The sequence below is a fragment of the Amphiprion ocellaris genome, chromosome 14 (assembly GCF_022539595.1).
Source record: "Amphiprion ocellaris isolate individual 3 ecotype Okinawa chromosome 14, ASM2253959v1, whole genome shotgun sequence".
NCBI lineage: Eukaryota > Metazoa > Chordata > Actinopteri > Pomacentridae > Amphiprion > Amphiprion ocellaris.
The window spans coordinates 32,181,604-32,207,477 of record NC_072779.1 but is presented as its reverse complement, the minus strand read 5'-3'; the positions used below and the strand labels follow the sequence as shown (position 1 = coordinate 32,207,477).

Below are 25,874 nucleotides of genomic sequence, written 5' to 3'. Positions count from 1 at the left end.
TTCAAATGATTAGCTAACAGCAATTAACAGCTTAAAATAATGGTTTAAATAGTTAGCTAACATTAAAAAAAGATAGCTTAAAGTAATGGTTTAAATAGTTAGCTAACATTAAAAAACAGGTAGTTTAAAGTAATGGTTTAAATAGTTAGCTAACATTAAAAAACAGGTAGCTTAAAGTAATGGTTTAAATGGTAAGCTAACATGAATGAAGTTAGCTAAAAGTAATGGTTTAAATCCTTTGCTAATATTAATAAACAGTTAGCTTAAAGTAATGGTTTTAGACAGTTTGCCAAATTTAAGAAAAAATTAGCTAAAACATAATGGTTTAAATGGTTAGCTAACATTATTAAAGAGTTCGCTTATAGTAATGGTTTAAAAAGGCAGCTAACTTTAAGAAAATTAGCTAAAAGTAATGGTTTAATAGTTAGCTGACAATAATAAACAGTTAGCTAAGAGTGATGGCATAAATGGTTAGCTATAGATAATAACCAGGTAGTGAAACAAGTAAGGCTTGAGTTCATAGTACTTTATTTAACTATTTTAAAGTTAAAAATGAACTTTTATGCTAATATTTTTTATATTAAACAAAATTGTTATCTTCTACCGCACTGGACAGTAAAATTAGCCCTCAACAGCTGGCATAACATGGCTCTGAACGATTTCATCTCAGTTAAATGCAAATTTAACTCAGATTTTAGTGTTTTTTAATCATTTTTATGGCGGAATAGATGAATTCTGAATTTTAAAAAATAAAACGGGGCAGGAAATATGAGCAGAGTGAGAGGTCTGTCAGCTGCTTGATGTTTTACGAAACAATATTTCCAGCGGAGTGAGACGTCTGTGCTGCTCTCTGGGCGGAGATGGAGGAGGAGGAGGAGGAGGAAGAGGAGGAGGAAGAGCGGAGGAGGGCGCGGACTGTTACCGGGCCCAGAGCTTCAGCGGAGGATTGAGTTTTTCCTCCGTGGCCGGGCGGTGGGAGGAGGTGGCGGACGGTGTTTGAGGACGGGTAAAGGTGCGAGTGAAAGCCGCCGGGGGGGGGACCAGGAGCTCGGCGTGCTGCTGCCGCTGGGAGCCGCTCAGCATCAACATGGAGCTGGAGAACATCGTGGCCAACACGGTGCTGCTCAAAGCACGGGAAGGTAAGGATGGAGACGGCGGGCTGACAGCTCCCCTCCGCCGCGGTCCTACCGACACAGCACCGGGAGGGGTGGCAGCGGTGATAAGAACCGGTCCTGCACTTCCTCTTGGCCGCTGATCAAATGTTTCGGTGATGCGAGCAGGACGTACAGAACTCCATTCACAACATGAGCGATTTAAAGTTTTCAGCCACATTACTGAGCTTACTTTGCTTTTAAAGCCGGTTTCAAGTTCTTGCTCAATTCTTTAGCAAACAGGGACCAATTCGGCGCGAAACATTTAAAAATAAACCTCCTAATTACAGTAAAATCTCTTCCTTCCGTGTTCATGCTTCGCTTTGTACAGTAAGCTGTCGCTCTAACCACATTCACAGCGAGTCGAGCTAGTCTTTGATGCTGTTTTACTATTTACTGAAGGAACGTATTGATTATTAGTGTATGCCGAATTTAAAACTAACATCTAAACATTTTTAAAACGTTGCGTCTATGGTGTACAGTGCGCGGACACGGTTGTCATCAAACTGCTCGCAAAATCGATCGATTTTCTAATGGAGTTTGGCGCGGCTGTGATCGTGAACCTGAAGAGGTCCGGAAGAGGCTGCAACTGAATCGCGGCTGCAGCGACACATCGGGTTTCCCTTACTGATGTTGCAGCATCGTGCTGTAGTTTGCGAAACAGGATGTTGAGGCAGAGCTGCTGAACTAGACTTTGAGCACTCAACTGATTTCACTCTTCCTGCCAGTATCATTATTATCATTATCAGCAGCAGCAGGGCAGTCCAGGCCGTGGAAGTTTTGCTTTGATACCTGTGGATCAGACCCTCTTCTTGTGCACAGCAACACTCTTGAATACTTGCAGTATAAATTGCATCACCAGAAGCCTTTGTTATAGTGATTCTAAACAAAAGGTTTCAGTGACAAACATAATCCTGATGCCATCTGCAGCAGGAGTGGAGAACATGAGTGTCATGATCCTGAGAGCTTATCTGCTCTGTTCAGCTTATGTGGACCATGAGAGGAGTTATGCCAACCTCACAGGTCCTGACCTCTGACCTCTATTAAATTGTTGAATCAAAATTTAAAGTCTCAACAAACCTTGTGGGGTTTAGATACAAAAACTGGTGTGATTAGTACAAGTTTGCAGGAAGTTGAGCAACATGTCGACATGTCCATTCACCTGAAAGGATTGCACCAGTGATTTTCCTTGCTTAATCTTATTGAAAGTGCAGTTCGATCGTTTATTTATGCATGAATCATAGTGTAGTTGTATCTGGAAGACATTACTCAAATGCGCTGTGCATTTTTAGAGCTTAACCACCTGTTTTTAATGTGTTCTTCTGCATCTATTTAGGAATAAATAGAATAAAATAGCCACTTTATCGTCATTTGCACATTTGAAAGAAATTTAGGTACATGGGACTGGTAAAAAAATAAATTAAAAAATATATGTTTAAAATATCACAATATATGCAATATATCCAATATTTAAAAAATAATATGCTATGTACATAAATGAATAAAGTCTAAAAGTCAAAGTGTAAGATACATTAAAATTGAAGTACAGCTGTAATTTACCAAAAAAAAAAAAAAAATCAGAGCAAGCATCAGAAAAGCTTAAAAAACTACATTAAATATTAAATATGGCTAAAATCCAAACACATAATAAGAAGAAATGCCAAAAAACGGAAGGATAAACTTAAATTAATTAAAATAAATACATTAAAAATGATACCGACAAGTTGAATAAAGCATAATAGTTAAAACTGAAATACCGAAACTTTACAAAATACAGCTAATTAAATAAAATTAGTGGACTAAACGAACCTTCAGCTTACTTTTAAAAATGGCTGCAGATCTTAGAGGCTTAAGCAAACAGATATATTCCGACCATTCACAAACTTGTAAGCAATAAGCTGGTGCAGTGATTTAAGAATCTGAGTGATGTGTTCTTTCTTCTTGGTGTTGCTCAGTATTCTAGCGGCAGAGCGGTCAGAAATACCAGAAAAATGCATAGATTTGTGTCAAATAAGGTAATAAAGATAAACTACCTTTACTTTTTGTGGACTGATTCCACCCAAAATGCCCATTCTACCAGGAAAAATGATTTTAGTTCAAGAAAACTTTTATATCTTAACTTCTCCCTCTTGTTACTAAATACTAAATCACTACAGAACTTATTTAACAACCATCTTCTGACCTTAACTTCGATGTTTCCCAGAAAATGCTGCTTGATTTTGGACTAATTTTCTGGGGAGCAAGCCGCTAATTTCTTGGAAATCAAATCTGTTTATGAAGGAAATCCTCATTTTCCTTCATCCCAGTCGAGTAAAGATGGAGAATTTAGTCGTGCGTGTTTCTTATCTGGTGGATTTTTAGGTTTTAAAGAGAAGCCACAGAGCTGTTTGTAGTTTCAGGGTGTTTTTATATCATTAAATCCAACACAGTCACATGTTTATGACTGTAGAAGTCAAAGAGAAAATCAGTCATGACTTTTTTCTCCTCGTCTTTGTTCCCTGCAGATGTTTCTTCTGTTGTTTGGACCAACATTTGCATTAAAATACCAGCCGAGTGTTCAGGTCATGTACATATATACAAATACCCGCCGGTCCTTCTGTTAGTGTGCAGTTTTCTGTTTTCTCTTCTTGTGTTCCAGCGGGTAGCTTTCACTTTTAGACTGAACTTTACCCCAAACTGATCGTCCTTGACTCACAAAAGCAGCTTTTACGGGTTAACAGGAGGCAGAATTCACATGATTTAGTGAGATTTTATCTGATTTTTAGTGATGCTTTAGAGAGCTGCACCGTCTCTAGGCTGACATCTAAAAATATTCAGTATTAGTGCTCTTAAATCGTACAAATTTTGCTACAGAGACCAACCTTACTTTGGAAATATGCATTAATAATCGTGTTTTTCTGCCAGTGTGTCGTTTTATTTACATAATTCAGCGAGAATGTAAAGTTCTTAGATGTTCCAACAACATAGATAGTAGCTGATAAGTTAGTTGAGTTTAATTAAAGTAAGGAAATGTGTTTAAAATGGAGCCGAATAAGCAGAACTGCAAAAATCTGCATGTTTGAGTTATTTTTTTAATGAAATTTATAGTCATTTTTGGCAGACTTTAGCGAGAAAACATGAAAGAAATATTAATTGTTAGTGCTCATATGTCATAGTAATGGGAATAGTAGTAAGAATTAACATTAATAAACGTCTTTTGAGTTGTTTTATTGACAAAATTCAGCTATTCAGCTCTAAATTAAGTGTTTCACCAGCATATATTGTAATTAATAAGCTAGCTGAGTTGAATTAATGTTAAAAAAGCAGCGTTTTGTGTTAATATTTGCTGTTTTCTTCTTAGTTTGCAGTTTTTCCAACAAGCATATTGTCACAAAAACAGTTTTTATGGCTAAATATGGAGCCAGAATAAGCAGAACCGCAACAATCTGCACATTTAAATCAGATTTTATCAGATTTTAAGTCATTTTTGACAGGTTTCAGCTTGAAAACATGAAAAAATATTAGATATTAGTGCTCATGTCTCATTGTAGTGAGAATATTGGTAAGAATTCACATTAACAAGCATGCTTTTCCTGCAAACATGTTGTTTTAGTAACAAAATCCATCACTAAAATTTAGTTTCTAAATGTTCCAATAACATCTATTGTAATCAATAAGTTAGTTGAGTTAAATTAATGTTAAGAAAGCACTGTTTTGTTTTTGTATTTGCTGTTTTCTTCTTAGTTTGCAGCTGATTGTCACAAAAACAGCATTTATGGGTAAATATGGAGCCAGAATAAGCAGAACTGCAAAAATCAGCATGTTTTAATCAGATTTTATGTGATTTTTAGTGATTTGTGACGGGTTTTGAGCTAGAAAACATCTAACATTATTCAGTATTAGCACTCATATCTCATCATAGTTAGAATAGCAGTAAGAATAAACAATAATAAGCATGATTTTTTTCTGCCAGTGTGTTGTTTTATTTGCGAAATTCATCTCCATAGTGAAGTTTTTAAATGTTCCAACAACATCTATTGTAATTAATAAGCTAGTTGAGTTGAATTAATGTTTAAAACAAATAACCCTTTGTGCTAATATTTGTTGTTTTGTTCTTAGTTTACAGTTTTTCCGACAGGCTATTTGTCATAAAAACTGTTTTTATGGGTTATTATAGACCCAGAATAACTAGAACTGCAACAATCTGCATGTTTTAGTCAGATTCTATGAAATTTTTAGTGATTTGAGATGGGTTTTGAGCTAGAAAACCTAAAAAATATTAGATATTATTGCTTATATCTCATTGTAGTTAGAATAGTAGTACGAATTAACAATAGTAAGCTTGTTTTGAGTTGTTTTTTTAACAAAATTAAGCTCTAAATAAAATGTTTCAACAGCATAGACAGTAATTAATAAGTTAATTGAGAACAAATTTAATCAGCAGCTGTCTTGTTAATTAATTAATGGATAAAAATCAGCATCTAATGTAAATTATTTCTGTTTTTTTGTAGCTCTGTGTGATGTAAATGTAATAATTTCAAGATTTAAATGTCCTGCTTTGAGAATGAACAACAATAATGCAGAGAAAACTATGTTAATAATCAATTAAATGTTAAAGTTATAGTTTTTTTAAGCAGAAACATCAAAAATCAGCATCACTGTTGATAGTAAGACTATTTTCATTACTTCATGACACTTTTTTTGACTAAATGATTAATCAGGAAAATCATTTGCATATTAATTGATAGACAAAACACCAGTTTTGCTGAATAAATGTTTGTTTAGTAAATGCAAAAACATTATCACAGTGATAGAAAATCATTTTATTGCAAACAAATTAAACTTTAAACGTTTGAGAGGATGAATTTGTCTAATTTTAAATGTTGTGCAACCTCTTAAATGAAAAAAAAGGGTTTTAAATCAGAATAAATTACAAGCTCCACTCAGAAGAGTCTCTAGAAGCGTCGTCATACTTCTTTACTAATAAACATCTCCTAGTTTAATAATTATGTTTGAATCTAAAACAGCTTCTATTGAAGGACCAGAACAACAGTTATTGTTTTAAAGTTCAACAAACCCTGCAGCCGTCTGGCGTTTTCTTCACATCATGTCGGTTTATTTATTGTCCCAGTTGTGTAAACTTTTGTATTTTTATTATGGCTCTGATATTGTGGATCTGAATAAGTCTGTGTTTCCAAGCCAATAATTCAAATTAAACCGTAAACTGAGTCACATTCAAACCAGAGAACAAGAATATCTCGTGACTGAACTGGAAAAACATAATTTTTTATTTAAAAATGACCAATAATGTACGAATTCAGTCACAAAAAGTGGGTTTTCAGTGGTGTTTTCTTTTAATTTTATAGCTGTTTACTGTTATTATTTGAGATATTTAAACATTCTGATAATTTAATCAGCTTTAGAACATTTTTTAATTGGCGCTGACCTTCTGTTATCATTTAGAAATAAACATTTAGTTGATCTACTCATGACTTTCTGTGGACATTCATGAAAAAATTCTGTATATTAAGGATTTAAAAATCGAAAACAATTTTATTCACTCTATTTTTTTTACCCGTTTTGTTAAACTACAGATAATTTCTAGTAAAATCACAGTAAAAATAAAATAATTTTGTTATTTTCACTACTTTTACAAATGGTAATTTGTTCTTTTAAAGCGTGTGATCATAAAATTAAAGGATTTTACCGTTTTACTGTTTATAGATCTGATAAGAATATAATTATTTTACAGATATTTGCTGTTATTTTCTTTTTTTTTGCTGTTTTTGAACATTACAGAATCTTGTTTTGTCAATTTTTATTTTACAGTGTAGTAAAAATCACATTATTTATTATTATTCTAAAATATTTAACATTTAGTTGATCTATTTGTGACTTGCTGGAGCTATTTGACAATAAAAATTTTCGCTCGAAAAGCTTTTCCTTCTAAAAGCAGCATTCATGAGACATAATTTTACAAATTTGCACGCTTTTATAACGGTGCTTAGATTCTCTTATAATCCAGAAAATGCATCATAAAAAAATAAGTTTTCTTGTAGCTGCAGGAATGAGATAAAACTTTATTAACCTTGAAGATAAATGAGATATCTAAATAGATATTTTAGATATCTAAAAAACTAAATAATGTTAGAAATGCAGTGCCTAAAACATACGAAACATCAAGTAAGCTGAAATAAGATTAGAACAGAAAAATAAAAAGTAATATTGGAATTAATAAGTGATATAATGCATGATAATGAAATATTGTGCCTGAAAAATGTGCTGAAAATGAATTTTTTGCACTAAATACGATGTTTTCAAGTTATTGTTTACCTTTACGGCAACCATTTTAACAATCCAGAATAGAATTGACAGTCATCAGCGTAATATTTGACAATTTAATAGCAAATATCTATAATTCAACTGCAGAAATCTCAATTCATGTGAGGCTTCAACAGCTGCTGTGGTGGACACGACTCAGACAACGAGCTTCATTCATCAAAGCTTGTGGTCAAAATTTACTCGAACTTCGGCCTCGAGCTGCTCAGAGGTGGAAGTAAAACAGCCGACGTACGTTCGAAAAGCAAACCGCCGAAGCTTCTGACCTAATTACAGAAATCTGCAACGTCATTTCACCAAACTGAAACTCTATAATCCAAATCACAAAGCAGAAAGCATCATTCTGACCAGTTCAAACTGCAAATAATTATCTAAAAAGAGCAATTCAGGTGAGTTGAATTGAAGATTTTCTAAACTGGAATCACAGCTAGTCAGTAATTCTGTCAGATTTCTGTACCTGAATTTTTAAAAATATTTGTCATGAGAAGCACATTAGTGGAAAAAGTGGAATAAAATCGATTTAGATAATAATTTGGATATTAACGCAAAAATAGTCAACTTGGATATTAACACACTAAAGTGTCAATAACTTGGATATTATTGCACAAAAGTGTCAATAGCTTGGATATTAACACAAAAAAGTGTCAATAATTTGGATTTAAATGCACAAAAGTGTCAATAGCTTGGATATTAATGAACAAAAATGTGAATAACTTAGATATTTATGCACAAAAGTGTCAATTACTTGGATTTCAATGCACTAAAGTGTGAATAACTTGGATATTATTATACAAAAATGTCAATAACTTGGATATTAAACCAATTTTGTGGGTTAATATGTCTCTCTTGCTGCCAGATTTTGAGCATTTTTCACTGGATTATCTCTAACAGTGATACAAATCTTGTTTTTATCTTTGTTTTGAGCGTTTTACTGGAGTCACCTTTAACCTACTTGGTGTGAATCTTCTCCTGGTTCATGCTTTCTCTAATGTACAGTGGCTTATCTGCAGCTCTGATATAATTGTGTTTCCTGGACACAAACACACAGTAACGTCTTGTTTGCAGTGTATCTATGACAGTAATTGATTTCTGCTCATCTGACAAGGAGCTGCCTCGTAGGATTTGAATAGCAAACCATCAGAGGATGTCGAAGGCTGTTTCTGGGTTTTCAGGAAACACTTGAGCTGCTTCAGTTTGGTTCTGAAGTTTTATTACTGAATTTCATTAATGCTGGTATAAATGAAAGACAGGTCATGCACACTAAAAGTATCAACGATCTGCATAATATTGTAAAAAATGATCAATAAACTGGATATTATCACACAAAAATGTTAATAACTTGGATACTAACAAACATAAGTGTAAATCAAATGGATATTAACATAAAAAAGTAGGAATGACCTGCATATTACCACACTAAAATCTGAAAATCCCACAATATCAAAACCCAGGATATTAATCCACAATGAATTTTTGTGCCATTTTATATGTTTTTATATCATTTTGCCTCTTTTTATGTCATTTTTGATTTTTTTGTGTCATTTTTGTGTCTTTTTGTGCCATTACATATGCTTTCATGCCATTTTGACATCTTTTTTTGTCATTTTTGCATCTTTTTGTGTCATTTTTGTCTGTTTTTGTGTCATTTTTGTGTGATTTGTACATCTTTTTGTGTCATTTTTGTGTCATTTTTGCGTCTTTTTGTTTCATTTATACATCTTTTTGTCAAATTTACATCTTTTTGAGTTATTTTTGCCTCTTTGTGTCATTTATGCGTCTTTTGTGTCAATTTTACATCTTTTTGTGTCATTTTTACATATTTTTGTGTAATTTTTGCGTCTGTAATTTTTGCGTCTGTGTAATGTTTGTGTCTTTTTGCACCATTTTTGCATCTTTTTGTGTCATGTTTGTGCCTTTTTGAGTCATTTTTGTATCTTTGTGTATCATTTTTGCATCTTTTTGTGCAATTTTATATGTTTTCTTGTAATTTTTGTGTCATTTTTGCATCTATTTCAGTCACTTTTGCATCTCTTTATGTCATTTTCACCTCCTTTTATTTTTTTGTGGTATTTTTTACATCTTTTTGTCTTTTTTCTGTCTTTTTGTGTTATTTTTACCTCTTTTGTGTCATTTTTGTGTCATTTTTATATCTTTTTGTGCCATTTTAAATGTTTTTGTGTAATTTTTGCATCTTTTTGTCATTTTGTGTCTTTTTGTATCAGTTTTGCCTCTGTTAGTGCCATTTTGTATCTCTTTGTGTCATTTTCTTCTCCTTTTGTGTCATTTTTACATTTTTTGTGTCATTTTTACATCTTTTTGTCTTTTTTCTGTCTTTTTTTTGTGTCATTTGCGCATCTTTTCATGCTATTTTTGTCTCTGTGTTATTCCAACTGTGTCATACTGCACTGAAGACATTTCTGGGTTCTCTCTGATTTTTTTGATGTTGTTCTGTTTACGTCGAGGTGCAGGACTTTATATTGCAGAGAAGAATGAGTTAAAACGTGACAGGAACAAACACACCCAGAAACTCTTTGGGTTATTTACAATATGCCAGGTCTTAAAAATGAACCTGATTATGAAGTTAAAGCTACTTTTATGAAGTGAAAACCAAACCATTGACTGTTTGAGAAACAGAGAGATAAACCACGTATTAGGATGAAATGTAGAAACATGAATAAACCAGAGCAGCATCCTGTGAAGTCTTTAGTTTGTGGTTTGTCTTCTGTTTGGACTTTTCACCTCACTGGTGGGAAACATCCTGCATCACGTCCTGCTGGTTGCATGGTGTTGAACTGAAAGCACTAGAAGCTGAGCGGCTGTGGATCGAGTCACACGACGCTGCAGCTTCATACAGGAACTTCCTCTGGTTTCTGGCTTTGCTTTGTTCTTCGGCTCTTTGTGTTTGCAGAAAAACTTCACACGGCTTCTTCTGTGCTCGCCGCCCGGAGGGTTTCCAGGACTTTGTCATGGTTCAAACCCTGAAACATGTTAGAGCCCTGAAATAAAGGATCAGTCTCATGATTGGTCTTAAACTGCACAAACAAATGAACAAAGGTTGTCGTAAACAAAAATGACGAGCAGACAATCTGACTTTGTCCACAATCGCAGCACGTGTTTCTGTTCATAAGGTTTGAACTGAGCAGAAGAATGATGATTACTTTCTAACTAACCTCACACTGAACTTCCTGTTTGTTTTTTTGCTTTTGTCACATTTTTTTTCTTCACTGTGTTCATTTTTCGCTGCAATAAAAAGTCCTGCACCTCTATGGAAACAGAAGAACCATGAATAAGTAGAGAGAACGCCAAATGGTGTGAATGTTGCAGCATGCAACAGTTATTATAAGAGACAAAAAATAGTATGAAAAGATGCTGAAATAACAGAAAAATACCAAAAAATGACAGAAAGAGACATAAAAATGACACAAACTAACGCTAACACAAAAAGATGCACAAATGACACAAAAAGAGAAAAATTACATAAAAGTTGCAAAAACTACACAAAAAATAGAAAAATAACAAAAGTATTTTAAAAACTGACAAAAAACATGCAAAAAGATAGAAAAATGACACAAAAACATGCAAAAATTACACAAAAAGTGACAAAAAAGATGCAAAAATGACACCAAAAGATGCAAAAACGACACAAAAGACCAAAGTGTAAAAAAAATGCACAAAAGATGCAAAAATGACACAAAAATTAAACATAAATGCCACAAAAACTTGCAAAAATTCCATAAAAAGACACAAAAATGGCACAAAAAGTTGCAAAAATTACATAAAAAGTTACAAAAACTACATAGAAATATATAAAAATGCCACAAAAAGTTATTGAAATTACAGAAAACAATTTAAAAATAACACAAATGGACAGAAAAATGCCACAAAGAAACCAAAAAGTTGCAAAATTACTTATGATACAGATGTATTTGTTCGTAAAAACTAAAAAAAAAAATAGAATCATGTCCAACCTTTTTCCAAGTGTTCACAGATTTTACCAACATTGGACAGAAACGTTGACTCTCCATACATTTACATTTTTACAGCCTCTATAAACTCTGTTTTTCTCTACAGAAAGATGTTTCACCATGCTGGATGTATCTTCAACAACTTACTCCTCTGTTCACTGTTTCTGAGCCATGCTGCATTTATTTTAGTGTTTTATTTTTCTCTCTGCTCTGTGGAAACACAGTTTTTGCAGAATTTGTTTAGGGTGAGCAGTTCGTTTTTGGTTAAATAAAAATGATTTTCTTACGCTAATCTTTGGGCATTTTTCTTGACGGAACCATAAGTCAAACATGATGCGTTCAAGGACCATCAGAATGCAGGAAGATTTACCATTTTTTTCAGTTTTTACAGCTTCTGGCCCTGATGAATGTTGTTATTTTAGGGATTTTCTAAGCATCTGCTGTTTTTCAGGCGTGTTCTTTGTTCTTTTCTCATCGACTCTTTCTCTTGAATGTAGAAACTCCATAGACAGAAAACACCAAATCAACCGTGTTGTGTTCGTTTTTTCACGTCTCTTTGCCCAGTTTAAACCCAAACCTCTTTCCTCCACAGGCGGTGGCGGGAACAGAAAAGGAAAAAGCAAGAAGTGGAAGCAGATGCTGCAGTTTCCACACGTCAGTCTGTGTGAGGAGCTGCGACAGAACACAGGTGAGAAGACGGCGATGCATCTGACACAAGCAGCAAAAATGACACAAAAACACAAAAATGACACAACAGGGAAAAAATGACACAAAACGATGTTAATATCACACAAAAGGACACTTAATTGACATGACAAGATGAAAAAATTACACAAAAGGAAGCAAAAATGACATAAAAAGATGTAGAAATGAAACAAAAGCCACAAACATGACACAAAAAGGTGCAAAATTACACAAAAAGAGACAAAATTCATAAGATGTAAAAATGACACAAAATATAAACAAAAAGGATACAAAAATGACAAAAAAGATGCAAAAACTACACAAATAGACAAAAAAAGACAAAAAAAACACAAAAATAACACAGAGATGCAATAATGACGCAGAAATATGTTTAAATAACAAAATTACATAAAAAATACAAAAAAAGACAAAAATGACAGACACAAAAATGACACAAAAAGACAAAAATGACACAAATCACAGAGTTTCAAATCAATTATAGTCATTAATGTTTTACATTTTTTAATAACTTACCTTTTTTTATAAAAAAGTTTGTATTTCTCTGCAGTGGTGTAATTTTAACCATCATTTTCTAGATTTAACAGCTAATCTTGTGAATCTGCATACGTTTAGTGCACTGATGAACGTAGCTGTGGTGTGAATTTTATTTTAAATCTCCTCTTTGGGCAGCAGCAGGCGACTCTTTTCTGTCAGCGGAGGGGAAACCCAGCAGATGGAGATAATAATGTATGAATTACTGCACAGGACGCTGTTATCTGCAGCTCCTCTTCAATCCACTCATTGTTCCACTAAGTGTCCTGTTCTGGTGCTGCTACGGAGGCCCGGAGGTTCAAAATAAATCATCATCACATCCAGCATCCCGATCTAATCGTGCTGTGATAGGTCAGCTGTAAATATTAGGTTTCGCTCGGGGAATGTGATGGATGTTGGTGTTTGATTAGCTCCGTGTTCAGCAGCGATGGTCCACCGATACCAGACAGAAATAGACGCCGGTCCTTGCACATGCTAGATATCTGTGATATGTGATATTTATCAGCAGCAGCAGACCTCAGGTTACGTCCACAGAAGGAGAAAATGGATGATAAACTCGTGGTGCTGATGGTAAAATGACTGTCCCGTGATGGGTCAACTGTTTAGAGTTCCTACATGCTCAAAACAAACCAGATATTACATGCTAATTCATTAGCTTTAGATGTTTTTTCTGGTGTTTTTCCCAGTCTAAACAGAACCAGGCTAACTCCCCCCCCTGTTTCCAGTCATTATGCTAAGCTAGGCTAATCGGCTACTGACATTAGCTTCCTTTTCAGACAACCAAATGCCTTCAATTTCCCATTTTTTCCTCTAACAAGTCAGTTTCTACATTAAACAAACCAGATATTACATGTTAATTCGTGAGCTTTATAGGTATTTCTGGTGTGTTTTTCAATTTAAACAGAACCAGGCTAACTTTTCCTTGAATTTCCAGTCTTTATGCTAAGCTAGGCTAATCAGCTACTGACACTAGCTTAATTTTCAGACATTCAAGTCGCTTCAATTTCCGTTTTGTCTCTTACAAGTCAGTTTTTACATTAAATAAACCAGATATTACATGATAATACATTAGCTTTAGACATGTTTCTAGTGGTTTTCCCAGTTTAAACAGAGCCAGGATAACTTTTCCCCCTGTTTCCAGTCTTTATGCTAAGCTAGGCTAATTGGCTTCTGATGCTAGCTTCATTTTCAGACATTACGGTCTATTTCCCATTTGTTTTTCCATTTGAACATTTAAATAACCCAGATAATGCATGCTAATTCATTATCTTTAGACATGTTTCTGGTGTTTTTCCCAGTTTAAAACAAGCCAGGCTAACTTTTGCCCCTGTTTCCAATCTTTATGCTAAGCTAGGCTAATCGGCTGCTGATGCTAGTAGTACCAATCTTCCCATTTGTTTTAAATTGTTAATAGTTCCAGTAACCTCTAAACCCATGAATTGTTTTTACAATAATCAAAGCGGATAATACAGATTTGTTCATGAGCTATTTGAAAACCTCCAAAAAAAACCTTGATAATAATGTTAGAAAGTATTAATAACCTGGACATCACTGCAAAAAAGCACCAACAACCTGGATATTAACATAGTAAAGAATCAATAACTTAGATATTAATGCACCAAAGTATCAGGTACATTGATATTAACTTAATAAAGTGCAAACACACTTGATAATAACACACTAAGGTCTAAAAACCCTGGGTCCTAACATTCCAAGGTATCAATAACCTGGATATTAACCTACAAAAGTGTCAATAACTTGGATTTTACTACACAAAATTGTCAATAACTTGGATATTAATGCACAAAACTATCAATAACTTGGATGTTAATGTACAAAACTGTCAATAACTTGGATTTTAACACACAAAAGCGTCAATGACTTGGATAATAATGCACAAAACTGTCAATGACTTGGATATTAATGCACAAAGCTGTCAATAACTTGGATAATAATGCACAAAAGTGTCAATGACTTGGATATTATCACACAAAAGTGTCAATAACTTGGATATTATCACATAAAAGTGTCAATAACTTGGGTGTTTACCTACAAAAGTGTCAATAACTTGGAAGTTAACCTACAAAAGTGTCAATAATTTGGATGTTTACCTACAAAAGTGTCAATAACTTGGATATTAATGCTGGATTTTTTTGTCAAGCTGCTCTCTGCTCTTTAGCTGCTCTGTCAGGAATAATCAGCCTTGATGTTCACAAGGAGCTGCAACTTTCACACGAAGCAGTTCATTGATCAGATTCAGAAAAGTGGAACGCATGACGAGCCTGAGCGTCTGAATGCCTGCAGGCCGGAGAAAGAAAAACAGCTAAACTTGCTCAAGTGGTTGTTCAGAGGAAACTGTGGCAGCTGCAGAAAGAGGAAGCAGACGCTGTTTTTGTGTTTCAGCCAGCAGTATGGTTGCTTTCATTTTAACGACATACCAGATAGGAGATGTTTAGTATCAGCATCTGATCTGCACCGTAGAACAACCAGCGACAGAAACGGTCTTCATGAAGCTTAATCAGTGTAGAAATCAGCAATATAAAAATAGTATTAATTCACAGATATCCGCTGTTATTTTACCTGTTTTTTTTTTTTGTTTTTTTTTTTACAGTTTTTAAACATGGCAGTATTCCACCATTTTAAAGATGTTTTTTAAAATTATCCTTGTACATTAAATGATCTGCTAAGGATTTTTATTAAGAGATAAATGATGTTTTTTTTTTTGTTGTTGTTGTTCTTTTACAACATTAGGGACAGCAAAAAATTACACAATTTTTCACTGTATTTAAATCAGCAAGACATTTAAAAAATAATAAAATAAAAAATACAGATATCCCTTGACAGAAAACACACGTATATCAAAGATTGCAAAAAGGTAAATAGTTATTTTACAGATTTTGCCCCTTTTATTAAATTATAGATAATATAATAATCATAACTTTAAAGAAAAAAATGTAAATTTACATGTTGACTGTAAAAACAAAAGAGGCTAGAATTGTAAATAATTTCCACATCAAATATATTATAAAAATAAAATAATAAAATATAAAAATATTAAATATTTCACTTTATTTGCTGTTATTTTTCCTGTTTTTGTTGTTTTTTTAACTGTTTTTTAACAGTATTTGGTCATTTTAAAGATATTTTTGACAACTTTCCTGCCAGATTTTCATTGTACTTTAAGAAATTCTACATTTTTTAAACAACATTTCACAGTAAAAATCATCAAAATAAAAATTAAAATGTAACTAAAACTAAATACAGACAATACTTGACAGAAAATACATATACTAAGGATTGAAAAAGGGTAAATCATTTTTTTAACTATTACATTGCCGGTATGGTGAATTACAGATCATATAATAATCTCAAAATCACTGAAAAAAATATTAATTAACATCTTAACTGCAAAAAAAAAAAACTTTACATAATATCCACATTAAAAAACGATATTTTTACAAATAGTAATTTGTTCCTTCACAATATTTGAATGTAAAATTACACTTTTATTTTACTGTATTTAAATTAAAACATTATCATTATTTTAAATATATTTGCTGTATTTAAATATTATTATTTTACAGATATTTGCTGCTATTTTCCAAGTACTGTAAAATAAACTTTCATTTCTAAACATTTCACAGTAAAAATACACAATTTTTTCCTGTATTTAAATCAGCAAAAAAATAAAAATAAAACTACTAGTTACTTGACAGAAAAAACATGTATATGAGGGATTGAAAAAGGGTAAATTTTTTTTTAACTATTTTGGTAAATTAAAGACAATATAAAAAAATTGTAAAATCACAGAAAAAAATATTAATATACCTGCTGACTGTAAAAAAAACAAAACAAAACAATGAATGAACCTAAATAATATCCACAATAAATATCTGTATTTTTCCAAATGTTTACCAATATTTGACTCTAAAATTACACTCCACTAGACTGAAATCAGTCAACCCTTCAAATATTTAAATATTATTTTACAGATATTTGCTGTTTTTTTCCCATTTTTTGTTAAACAGTTTTCCCGTATTTAAATTTGCTAAATAAACAGAATTGTTTTACATATTTTTGCTACTATTTTTACAGTATTTTTGCTGCCTTTTGTTGTCAGATTTTCGCCTTCGTTTGATGTGAAGTTAAATTTCCATGAAGCTGAGCCTGTTTTTACACTTTCTAAGTGTTTATTTTCACATGTTGAGGTCATATTAACGCATTTTAAAGGAAACATCTGACAGTAACGGACAGAAGAGCTGCTGTCTGCAGAGTTCACAGAGTTCTGAGAAGGAACCAGAAAAGCCGAGAACCTTCAGGAGAATTTTACTTCACAAACAGCCGCGGGAGCCGATAAAAGACGACTGGCAGAAACAAACACAGTCGTCTTTCTGTGCCGGCATTGCAACTCGTTTACAGAACATCGCCTACGATTCTTCACGCTACTCATTTAGCTTATGTAGAAATCCATTGGAGCCGCCTTCAGGGACTTTCTTCTGCTCCTCCAATTATCGTTTCACTGAAAACTCTCAGATTTTTCACCTAAACCTGACGATGATCCCTCACCGGCTTCCCACCACTAAAATAAATGCTGCAAAGCTTCAGTTTTTCATTTACTTCTCATTATATTTTAGTTTTTCCATCATTTCCACCATCGTCTTCACCTCCCGCCTGAGATAATGTTTGGTATTAATAATGTCTTGTTCATATTAATTCCAGCAACCTTATTTAGTGGCGAGATGAGCGAAAAAAATAGTGTAATTGAACTGTTAAATGTGGTTTTAAAAAGAGCAAATTACCATAATTTATCTCTTAATGAAAATATTTTACAGTTTATTTTATTTTTGATGAAAATCTGGCAGCAAAGGTGTCAAAAAAGTGTCTTAAAAATTACCAAATACTGTAAAAAATAACAGCAAATGTCTGTAAAATAATAATATTTTTATATTTTTTTATTTTATTTTTGTAATGTATTTATTGTGGACATTATTTACACTTTTAGCCCTTTTTTGTACAGTCAACATGTAAATTAATAATTTTTTTCTGTGATTTTATTGTTATTATTATATTGTAATTTCACAAAACTGGCAAAATCTGTAAAACAACATTTAAAAAAAATTTACCTTTTTTTTCATTGCTTAATACACATTTTTTTCTGTGATTTTCTGATTATTATTGTTATCTGTAATTTAACAAAACAGACAAAATATCTGTAAAATAACATTTTTTAAAAATTATTTACCTTTTTCATCCCTTAATACACATTTTTTTCTGTCAAATAACATCTGTAAATAATTTTTAAAATTTATTTTCTATATTTATTTTTTTGCTGATTTAAATGCAGGGAAAAATATAACTTTACTATCAAATGTTGTTTTTGTTTTTTTTTTTTACAAAAGAAAATTACCTTCATTTATCCCTTAATTGAAAAAAAAAGTTTATTTTAATGTATGATGAAAATCTGGCAGCAAAGGTGCCAAAAAAGTGTCTTAAAAATACCGGAAAGCTATAAAAAAAAAACTGTGAAAATAACCGCAAATATCTGTAAAATAATAATATTTAAATACAGCAAACAAATTAAAAATAATGGAAGGAATAGAAACTTTTTAACGTAACAATGAATTAAGTTGTGGTTTATGATTAAACATATATTTCTAGAATCAGGTCTGCAACTAATAATTTAGGTTATTTACAGGTGGATTATTTGGATTATTTTCCTGATTAACAGCAATAATTGAACAACTAAATGCTAGCATCTAAAACTTACAGTTAAATTAGCTTCACTTCAGTGATCTACGAGGTTAAAATACCATTAAAAGACTCAGAAATAATAAGTAGAACCTGAATTTATTGATGTATTTCGGTGCAAAAAGACTCCGACTGCATTTAATTCAACCAGAACAGAGAAACTGAGTGTAAATGTGCAATTATGTATTTTAAATTTTTTTGGAGCTAACACTAACATTTGCTAGGAAATAAACTAATATTTTAAAATAAAGCAGTAAATAAGCAGCTGGAGAGTTTTTTTGGTCATTTGACCATCAGACGAGGGTCCTTCCGTCTTTATCACGGAGTTTCTTTAACCTTATTAGCATTCAAACAGAGTTTCGTAATCGTCTTATGAAAGGCAGAGAAACTAACGAGGACTTAGAGGAAGCACGAGGAACAGGACTTCACTTTGTCTGCTGATTGTTTTCAAATCACAGAAACTTTGTGGAGTTTCAGATTTTAACCTCATTCAGTGACAGTAAACAACGGGACTTTTCTGTATCTTCTGCTACTGAAATGATCTTTTCATCCGGTTTTCCTGATTTCCTTCTTCAGATGCTCTAAAACCAGCAGTGGTGTCCAATTCTAGTTCAGGTTCCACATTCAGCCCAGTTTGACCTCCAATGACCACAAAAATTACAGCATAATAACCCAGAAATAACCACAACTCCACGTTTCCCTTGTTTTAGTGCAAAATGTTCACATTTAAGGAATTATCTTTTTACAAAACATTATGAACACCCTGAAATTTCTTAAGAAAAAAAAGTTCAATTTCAGCCACATTCAGCTTCAGTTTATCATTTCCACATCAAAACCTACAGATCACAGAGTGTCAACAAAGGATAAAAACATTTAGTCACAGGTATCTGGAGCTGAACGATGTAGTATTTTACTTTATGATCGAAACGACAAAAATCAGACCAAAAAAATAACAAAAACAAGGCAAAATATTGCAAAAATGAGACGCAAAATGACAAAAATGAGACAAACGTCACGAAACAAAACAAAAAAGAGACAAAGGTTAATAAAAAAGTTACAAAGCAACAAAAATAGACACGACGAACAAATACACAAATCACACAAACGAGACGAATGTCAAAAAAAGAAACAAAATGACAAAAAATAGACAAACAGCACCAGTGACAAAAATCCCACAAAACAACAAAAACATGAGACAAACGTCAAAAATCAGACAAAAAAGACAAAAAAACAACAAAAACAAGAAAAAAAATTACAAAAATGAGAGACAAAGTGACAAAAATGAGACAAACGACACAAAACCAAAAAAGAGACAAAAAATTAGAGAAAAAAGTTACATAGTGACAAAAAATGGACAAATGACAAAAATGAGACAAAAAATTCCAAAAACAAGACATAAAACGACACAAAAAGAGACAAACGACACAAAACAAAACAAAAAAAGAGACAAAAAAGTTACAAATTGTCATAACAATGGACAAATGACAAAAATGAGACAAATAAATTGCATGAATGACAAAGAAAATGACAAAAAAATAAAAAACAAGTGAGACGAAAAACACGAAACGACATTGTACATTTTATATTGGATTAAATACAGAAAACTTGTGCAATTTTATAGTCAAACGTGGTAAAAAAAAAAACAAAACAAAACAAAAAAACAACCAACGACAGAATTTTTCTTCCACATGACAGCAAATATCTGTAAAATAATTACATTTTATAGTGGATTTTCAAAATAGTGTAATTTTATAGTCAGATGTTGAAAAAAAACAAATTAATATTTGTAAAAATACAGATTTTTGATATGGGCATTGTTTACAATTTTATTACTTATAGTTAATGTGTCAACAAATGTGTTTTTCTTTTATTTTACTAGATATTATTTGTCATTTAACTAAATATGAAAAATAGCAGTTTAAAAATATATTAAACATTTTTTATATTTGATTTACATAATTTTTCTTTCAAATAACGGCAAATATCTGTATAGTAATTAGATTTTATAGTCAATTTAAATACAGAAAAACAGTGTAATTTTATAGTCAAACATGGTTAAAAAAACAAATAAATATTTGTAAAAAATAAAAAATCCAGACCATTTTTTTAATTAATAGTCACCATGTAAATTAATATTTTTTCTGCTGATTTTTCTAAATATTTTCTGTAAAATGCCAACACTGAGAAAATGTTCAAAAATTGCTGTTTCAGTCCTTCATATACAGATTTTTTCTTTTAAATAACAGCAAGCGCCTGTAAAATTATGATATTTGTGACATTTTCTACAGTTTTCTCCTGTTTGTTTTAAATAGTCAACATGTAAATTGTGACTTTTTTTTCTGTGTTTTTACTGGATTTTATCATTAATTTAACTAAACGTGGAACATCTGTAAAACAACAGTAGATTGTTCATTAAATTAGGGTTAAAACGTAGATTTTTACAGTTTAACCAGCAGCAGGAGGTGAGTGGGAGGAAGAAAGACTTGAGAAACAGATTCAGGAAACCGTCGGCTTCCTTGTTTGTCAGAAACACATTTTCCTCTCGTGTCCTGATTCTTGTATGATCACGTTTTACAGCAGCGTTTCTCTGTTGCTCAACAGTCTTCACTGTTTCCTCTTTCAATCCAACGTTATTAGAAAAATATCAAGAAAAAAACGTTTTCAGAAGCAGCTCTCAATTTCTCTTTGTGGTTTTCTTATTTTAGTATTTTGTATTCAGCTGCTTCATCTTAGAACTGTTTCACTGTTAGTTTTTACTAGTTTTTATCATCTTTTCTCAGCACTTTGGTGAAGTCCAGTTTTTCTAAACATAAATAAAACTTATCAGACTTTGTTGAAGCACAAAACGGATCTGCTATATGGTTTTACTGATACTAAACCTGTGTTTGCTCATTTTTCACTGCAACATAAAATCCTGTACCTCTATGGAAACAGAAGACGAAGATGGAGAGAGAACTCAGACACACAAAAACACAAAAAATGACACAAGAAGACACAAAAATGACACAGAAAGATGCAAATATTACACAAAGACATAAATTACATAATAATTACACTAAAAGATACAGAAAATTACACAAAAAGTTGCAAAAATTACACAAAAAGACGTCAAAATGACACAAAAAGTAACAAAAAGATTTAAAAATGACAACAATTTACAAATATACAAAAAGTTGCAGCAATGACAAAAAAGGAAGCAAAAATGACACAAAAAGACAAAAATTACATAAGAATGACACAAAACATACAGGAACTCAATAAAAAGATGTAAAATTGACACAAAAAGATGTATATAATTAAACAAAAAGATGTAAAAATGACACAAAAAGCTAAAAAAATTACACAATAAGATGCAAAAATGACAGAAAAAACACAAGAATGACACAAAAATTGCAAAAAGATGCAAAGACTACACAAAAAGATGCACAAATGACACAAAAGATGTAAAAAAATGGTACAAAAAGTTGCAAAAATGATACAAAAAGATAATGAAAATTTGTTTTTTACAGAACCTGGTTTTTGCAAACAGTTAATTTTTTGTTAACTTTGAAATGAGACTAAAAGTGATTTTGATGAAATAACATGATTTGGTTTATTTTTTCCCCAAAACTACACAGCTTTTCTTTTTATAAGAGAAATGTTTTGTATTTTTGGACATATTTTTATTTAAGACATGCTGAATAAAACAATTTGGATGAAAAAATTACAAATTTTTTTGTCTTGTGACTGTCGGTCACAAGACTGAGACTGAGTCAGTCGAGGCTTTTTTGTTGCACTGAGAAACACTATATTAGGGCTGGGGCTTTAACGCGTTAATTTTGATCAATTAATTACGGCGGAAATAATGCGTTAAAAATAATAACGCAATTAATTGCACCCTCCTCAGTTCCCTCATTTCTGGCACACCAGTAACTCTGATGAACACTCCAGCCCAGTAGGTGGCGGTAATGAACCTAAAGTCTGTTTGTAGCCATGAAGAAGAAGCACAGGAAGCACTGAGTGAAGTCAGGCTCTGGTGAACAGTGAAGGAAGACCAGGTTGAGCTTGTTGGGCAGAAAGTTTTCTTTTAAAAATCTTCCTGATGGCAGCTTGGATAAAAGCCTGGTTGTGTGTAAATTGTACAACAAAGAGTTTTCTGATCACTGCAGCACTTCAAGCCGACGGTATCACCTCAATGTAAAACATGTTGCTGTTAGCACCAGAGCTAACGTTAGCTACGAGTCATGCTAACGGCTAACGGTGTAGCCATCCCATAATAGACCGCTTTTCTAGACAGTGATTGAGTTTACAGAAAGTCTTAAAATGTTGAATAAAATCGCTATAATTGCACTTAGATTTGCAGTAATCTGTGAATGTAGCAGACAGATGAAAAATGCAGATAAATAGAAATGAAACATTTTTGTGGTTTAAGTTTTTACTCCGTCGAGGCTCTGTCTCCTTGGAGGAGGAATAACCTAAACAACAAAAATATCTCTTTTAATAACTTATAAACTTTTTGTTTATGAAAAAATTACATAAATAAAAATTGATATTCCTATAAAAAAGAACCATCAAAATTCCACCATTTATCAGACCCAGAAAAGACGAAAACAGAATGAATCTCTGGATTTTCAACTTTCTGAAGCTCCTTGAACTACTTATGCTGATTTTATGTGCCATACAGTGGAAAAAACAACTAAATTCAGGCTTTAAGTCATCCAAATCCCTTTTTTCTATATGTCCCATTTTCCTTTTTTAAAATAAATTTTAAATTATAAACACGTATATGTCTATTCATTGATTCAACTGTCAACCACAATTTTATTTGAATTGAAAAACTTCACTTATTGTGTCAAATATTGCTATTTGACAAAACTGCAATTAATTGTGATTAATTAATTTTAAAGCGCGTTTTTAATCGCGTCCCGCCACTAATATATATATATATATATATATATATATATATATATATATATATATACATTTTTTTAACAGAATCTGGTTTTCTGGTTTCTGGAATTTTTTTAAGAAATGTACAACTAATTCATTTTGATGAAATATCACAATTTAAAGCTCACATTTGGTTTATTTTTCTGACAGAACAGAGTCGTAACTCAAAGTCTGGATAGAAAGTTAAAATTTTTTTGTTTGTTTTTACAGTTTCTGCCTAATAAATTTAGTCATTTTAGTGTTTTTTAATAAACTGTACGATGCCTGCTGTGGAGTTCCAACGGTTAAATCTTACCTACACACATAATAAACATATAACTGAATTTAAAAGGTCAAGTTGTAGATGTTTATCACCAGTGAAGTCTTCTGACTGGGAAACAAATGTCTGCTCTCCAGTTAACTCCACTCAAACCTGCTTTGTGTGAAAAGGTTATGGAGATAAATTTGGCAGAAACAACTCAAAACAACAAAGAGAAACTGTATATTTAAGAGGCTGAGATGTAGGAAACACGTTGTTGGTAGAAACGAAAGCATCTCATAGATTCTTGCTAATATGAGGCCGTTAGAGAAACTTGATCTGGCAGTAAAGCAGCTCCACAAACCTTCTGTTTAGAAACGTTCAAAAGAAATGAGCAATGAAGACGCTAAAATGACACAAAAAGACGCTAAAATGACAAAAAAAATCTGTAAAAATTACACAAAGATAAAAAAATACACATAAAGATGCAAAACATGACACAAGAATGGATAAAATGACACAAAAAGTTGCAAAAATGACACCAAAACAGGTAAAAATTAAACAAATTTTTTTTTAAATTACACACATAAAAAAATGACCAACAAAGACACAAAAATAACACAAAAGATACAAAAATGACAAAAAGATGCAAAGATGACAAAAAGCTGGAAAAATTACACAAAAAGTTGCAAAAATTATACAAAGATGTAAAAATGACACAAAAAGATGTAAAAATGACACAAGTAGAAATGACACAAAAACGTGTCAAAAAAATACAAAAAATTGCAAAAATTACCTAAAACGAAGCAAAAATGACACAAAAAGATACAAAAATGACAAAAAGCTGCAAAAATGACACAAAAATACGTAAAAATGCCAATTCTAAAATTTTCTTTCTAAAGATGCCGATAACTGAAAAACTACTGATGAGCGTTCGAGCCGTTACTCTTTCCGTGAACTCCAGCTTCACTCCAGAGGCCTGCCGTCGTAAATCCTCCTCACAATATCCGCTCACGTCCTATAAATAGACAGAGACAGTCAGAAGCCTTGATCTGGTTTCAAACCCGTGGCATCGTCGTTCCACCGGAGGGCCGTGGAACCCACAGAGGCCTCTTTGTTGGGCTAATGTACAGCTTGTTCTGAACCGTCCCCCGGCTGCTTTCATGTTCCTCACACCTCCACTGATCTATTGAGAAAGTCCACTGATCCACGGCCGGACTACCACGGATTCCCAGAACCGGGGAGGATGTCGTTTTTCACGCCTGAGCGGCCGGTGTGGGACCGGCCGAGTGGCTTTATGAACTGTAAGGAATCTAATTTTGGTTCTTTGGAGGAGAAATGGTTGATTGGAGTCACACCAGTAAACAACTTGATTCCACACATTCCTTTGGTCACTCATTCTTTCTGCTCTTTTTGCTTCCGTTCACTTCATTAGGCCAGAAAATACAGAAAACAAAGATGGCACAAGTAGAGCAGCACAACAAAAGTGGGATAAAACCCAGCAGAACCTGACAAAAATGACAAAAAAACACAAAAACTATACAAAAATGACAAAAAAGATTCAAAAATGACACAAAAGGACGTAAAAATGAAACAAAAACATACAAAAATGACACAAAAAGATGTGAAAAGACACTAAAATACATAAAAATGACCCAAAAAGATACAAAAATGACACAAAAATTGCAAAAATGATGCAAAAGGAGGAAAAAATGACCCAAAAAGACGCAAGAATGACACAAAAAGATGTGAAAAAGACACTAAAGACATAAAAATGACACAAAAAGTTACAAAAATGACACATATGGAGGCAAAAATGACCCAAAAAGATGCAAGAATGACACAAAAAGATATGAAAATGACACAAAAATGGCACAAAAAGATACAAAAGGACATAAAAATACTTAAAACTTGCAAAAAATGGCACAAATTACATGTAAAAATATAAAAATGACACAAAAAGATGCAAGAATGACACAAAAAGATGTGAAAATGACACAAAAAGACAAAAATGACACAGAAAGATACAAAAATGTTACAAAAAGACACAAAAGATGTAAAAAAAGACACAAAAAGACAAAAATGACACAAAAAGATGCAAGAATGACACAAAAAAGATGTGAAAATGACACAAAAAGACAAAAATGACACAGAAAGATACAAAAATGTTACAAAAAGACACAAAAGATGTAAAAAAAGACACAAAAAGACAAAAATGACACAAAAAGATGCAAGAATGACACAAAAAGATGTGAAAAAGACACTAAAGACATAAAAATGACACAAAAA

At 32.3% G+C, this 25,874-nt stretch overlaps 1 protein-coding gene across 2 annotated transcripts in view; it reads left to right on the top strand.

Annotated features, from left to right (window-relative positions):
- The first annotated feature begins 896 nt into the window (after positions 1-896).
- grk6 (G protein-coupled receptor kinase 6) overlaps positions 897-25,874 on the top strand; it is a 72,793-nt gene continuing 47,815 nt past the window's right edge. Inside the window, exons 1-2 of one of the 2 annotated variants that reach the window (XM_055017207.1) lie at positions 897-1,139; positions 12,027-12,122. In XM_055017207.1, coding sequence (XP_054873182.1) covers positions 1,088-1,139; positions 12,027-12,122 — 148 coding nt within the window. In that variant the 5' untranslated portion in view covers positions 897-1,087. The remainder of the gene's footprint in view (positions 1,140-12,026; positions 12,123-25,874) is intronic. The other variant, XM_055017206.1, reaches the window with a different exon arrangement.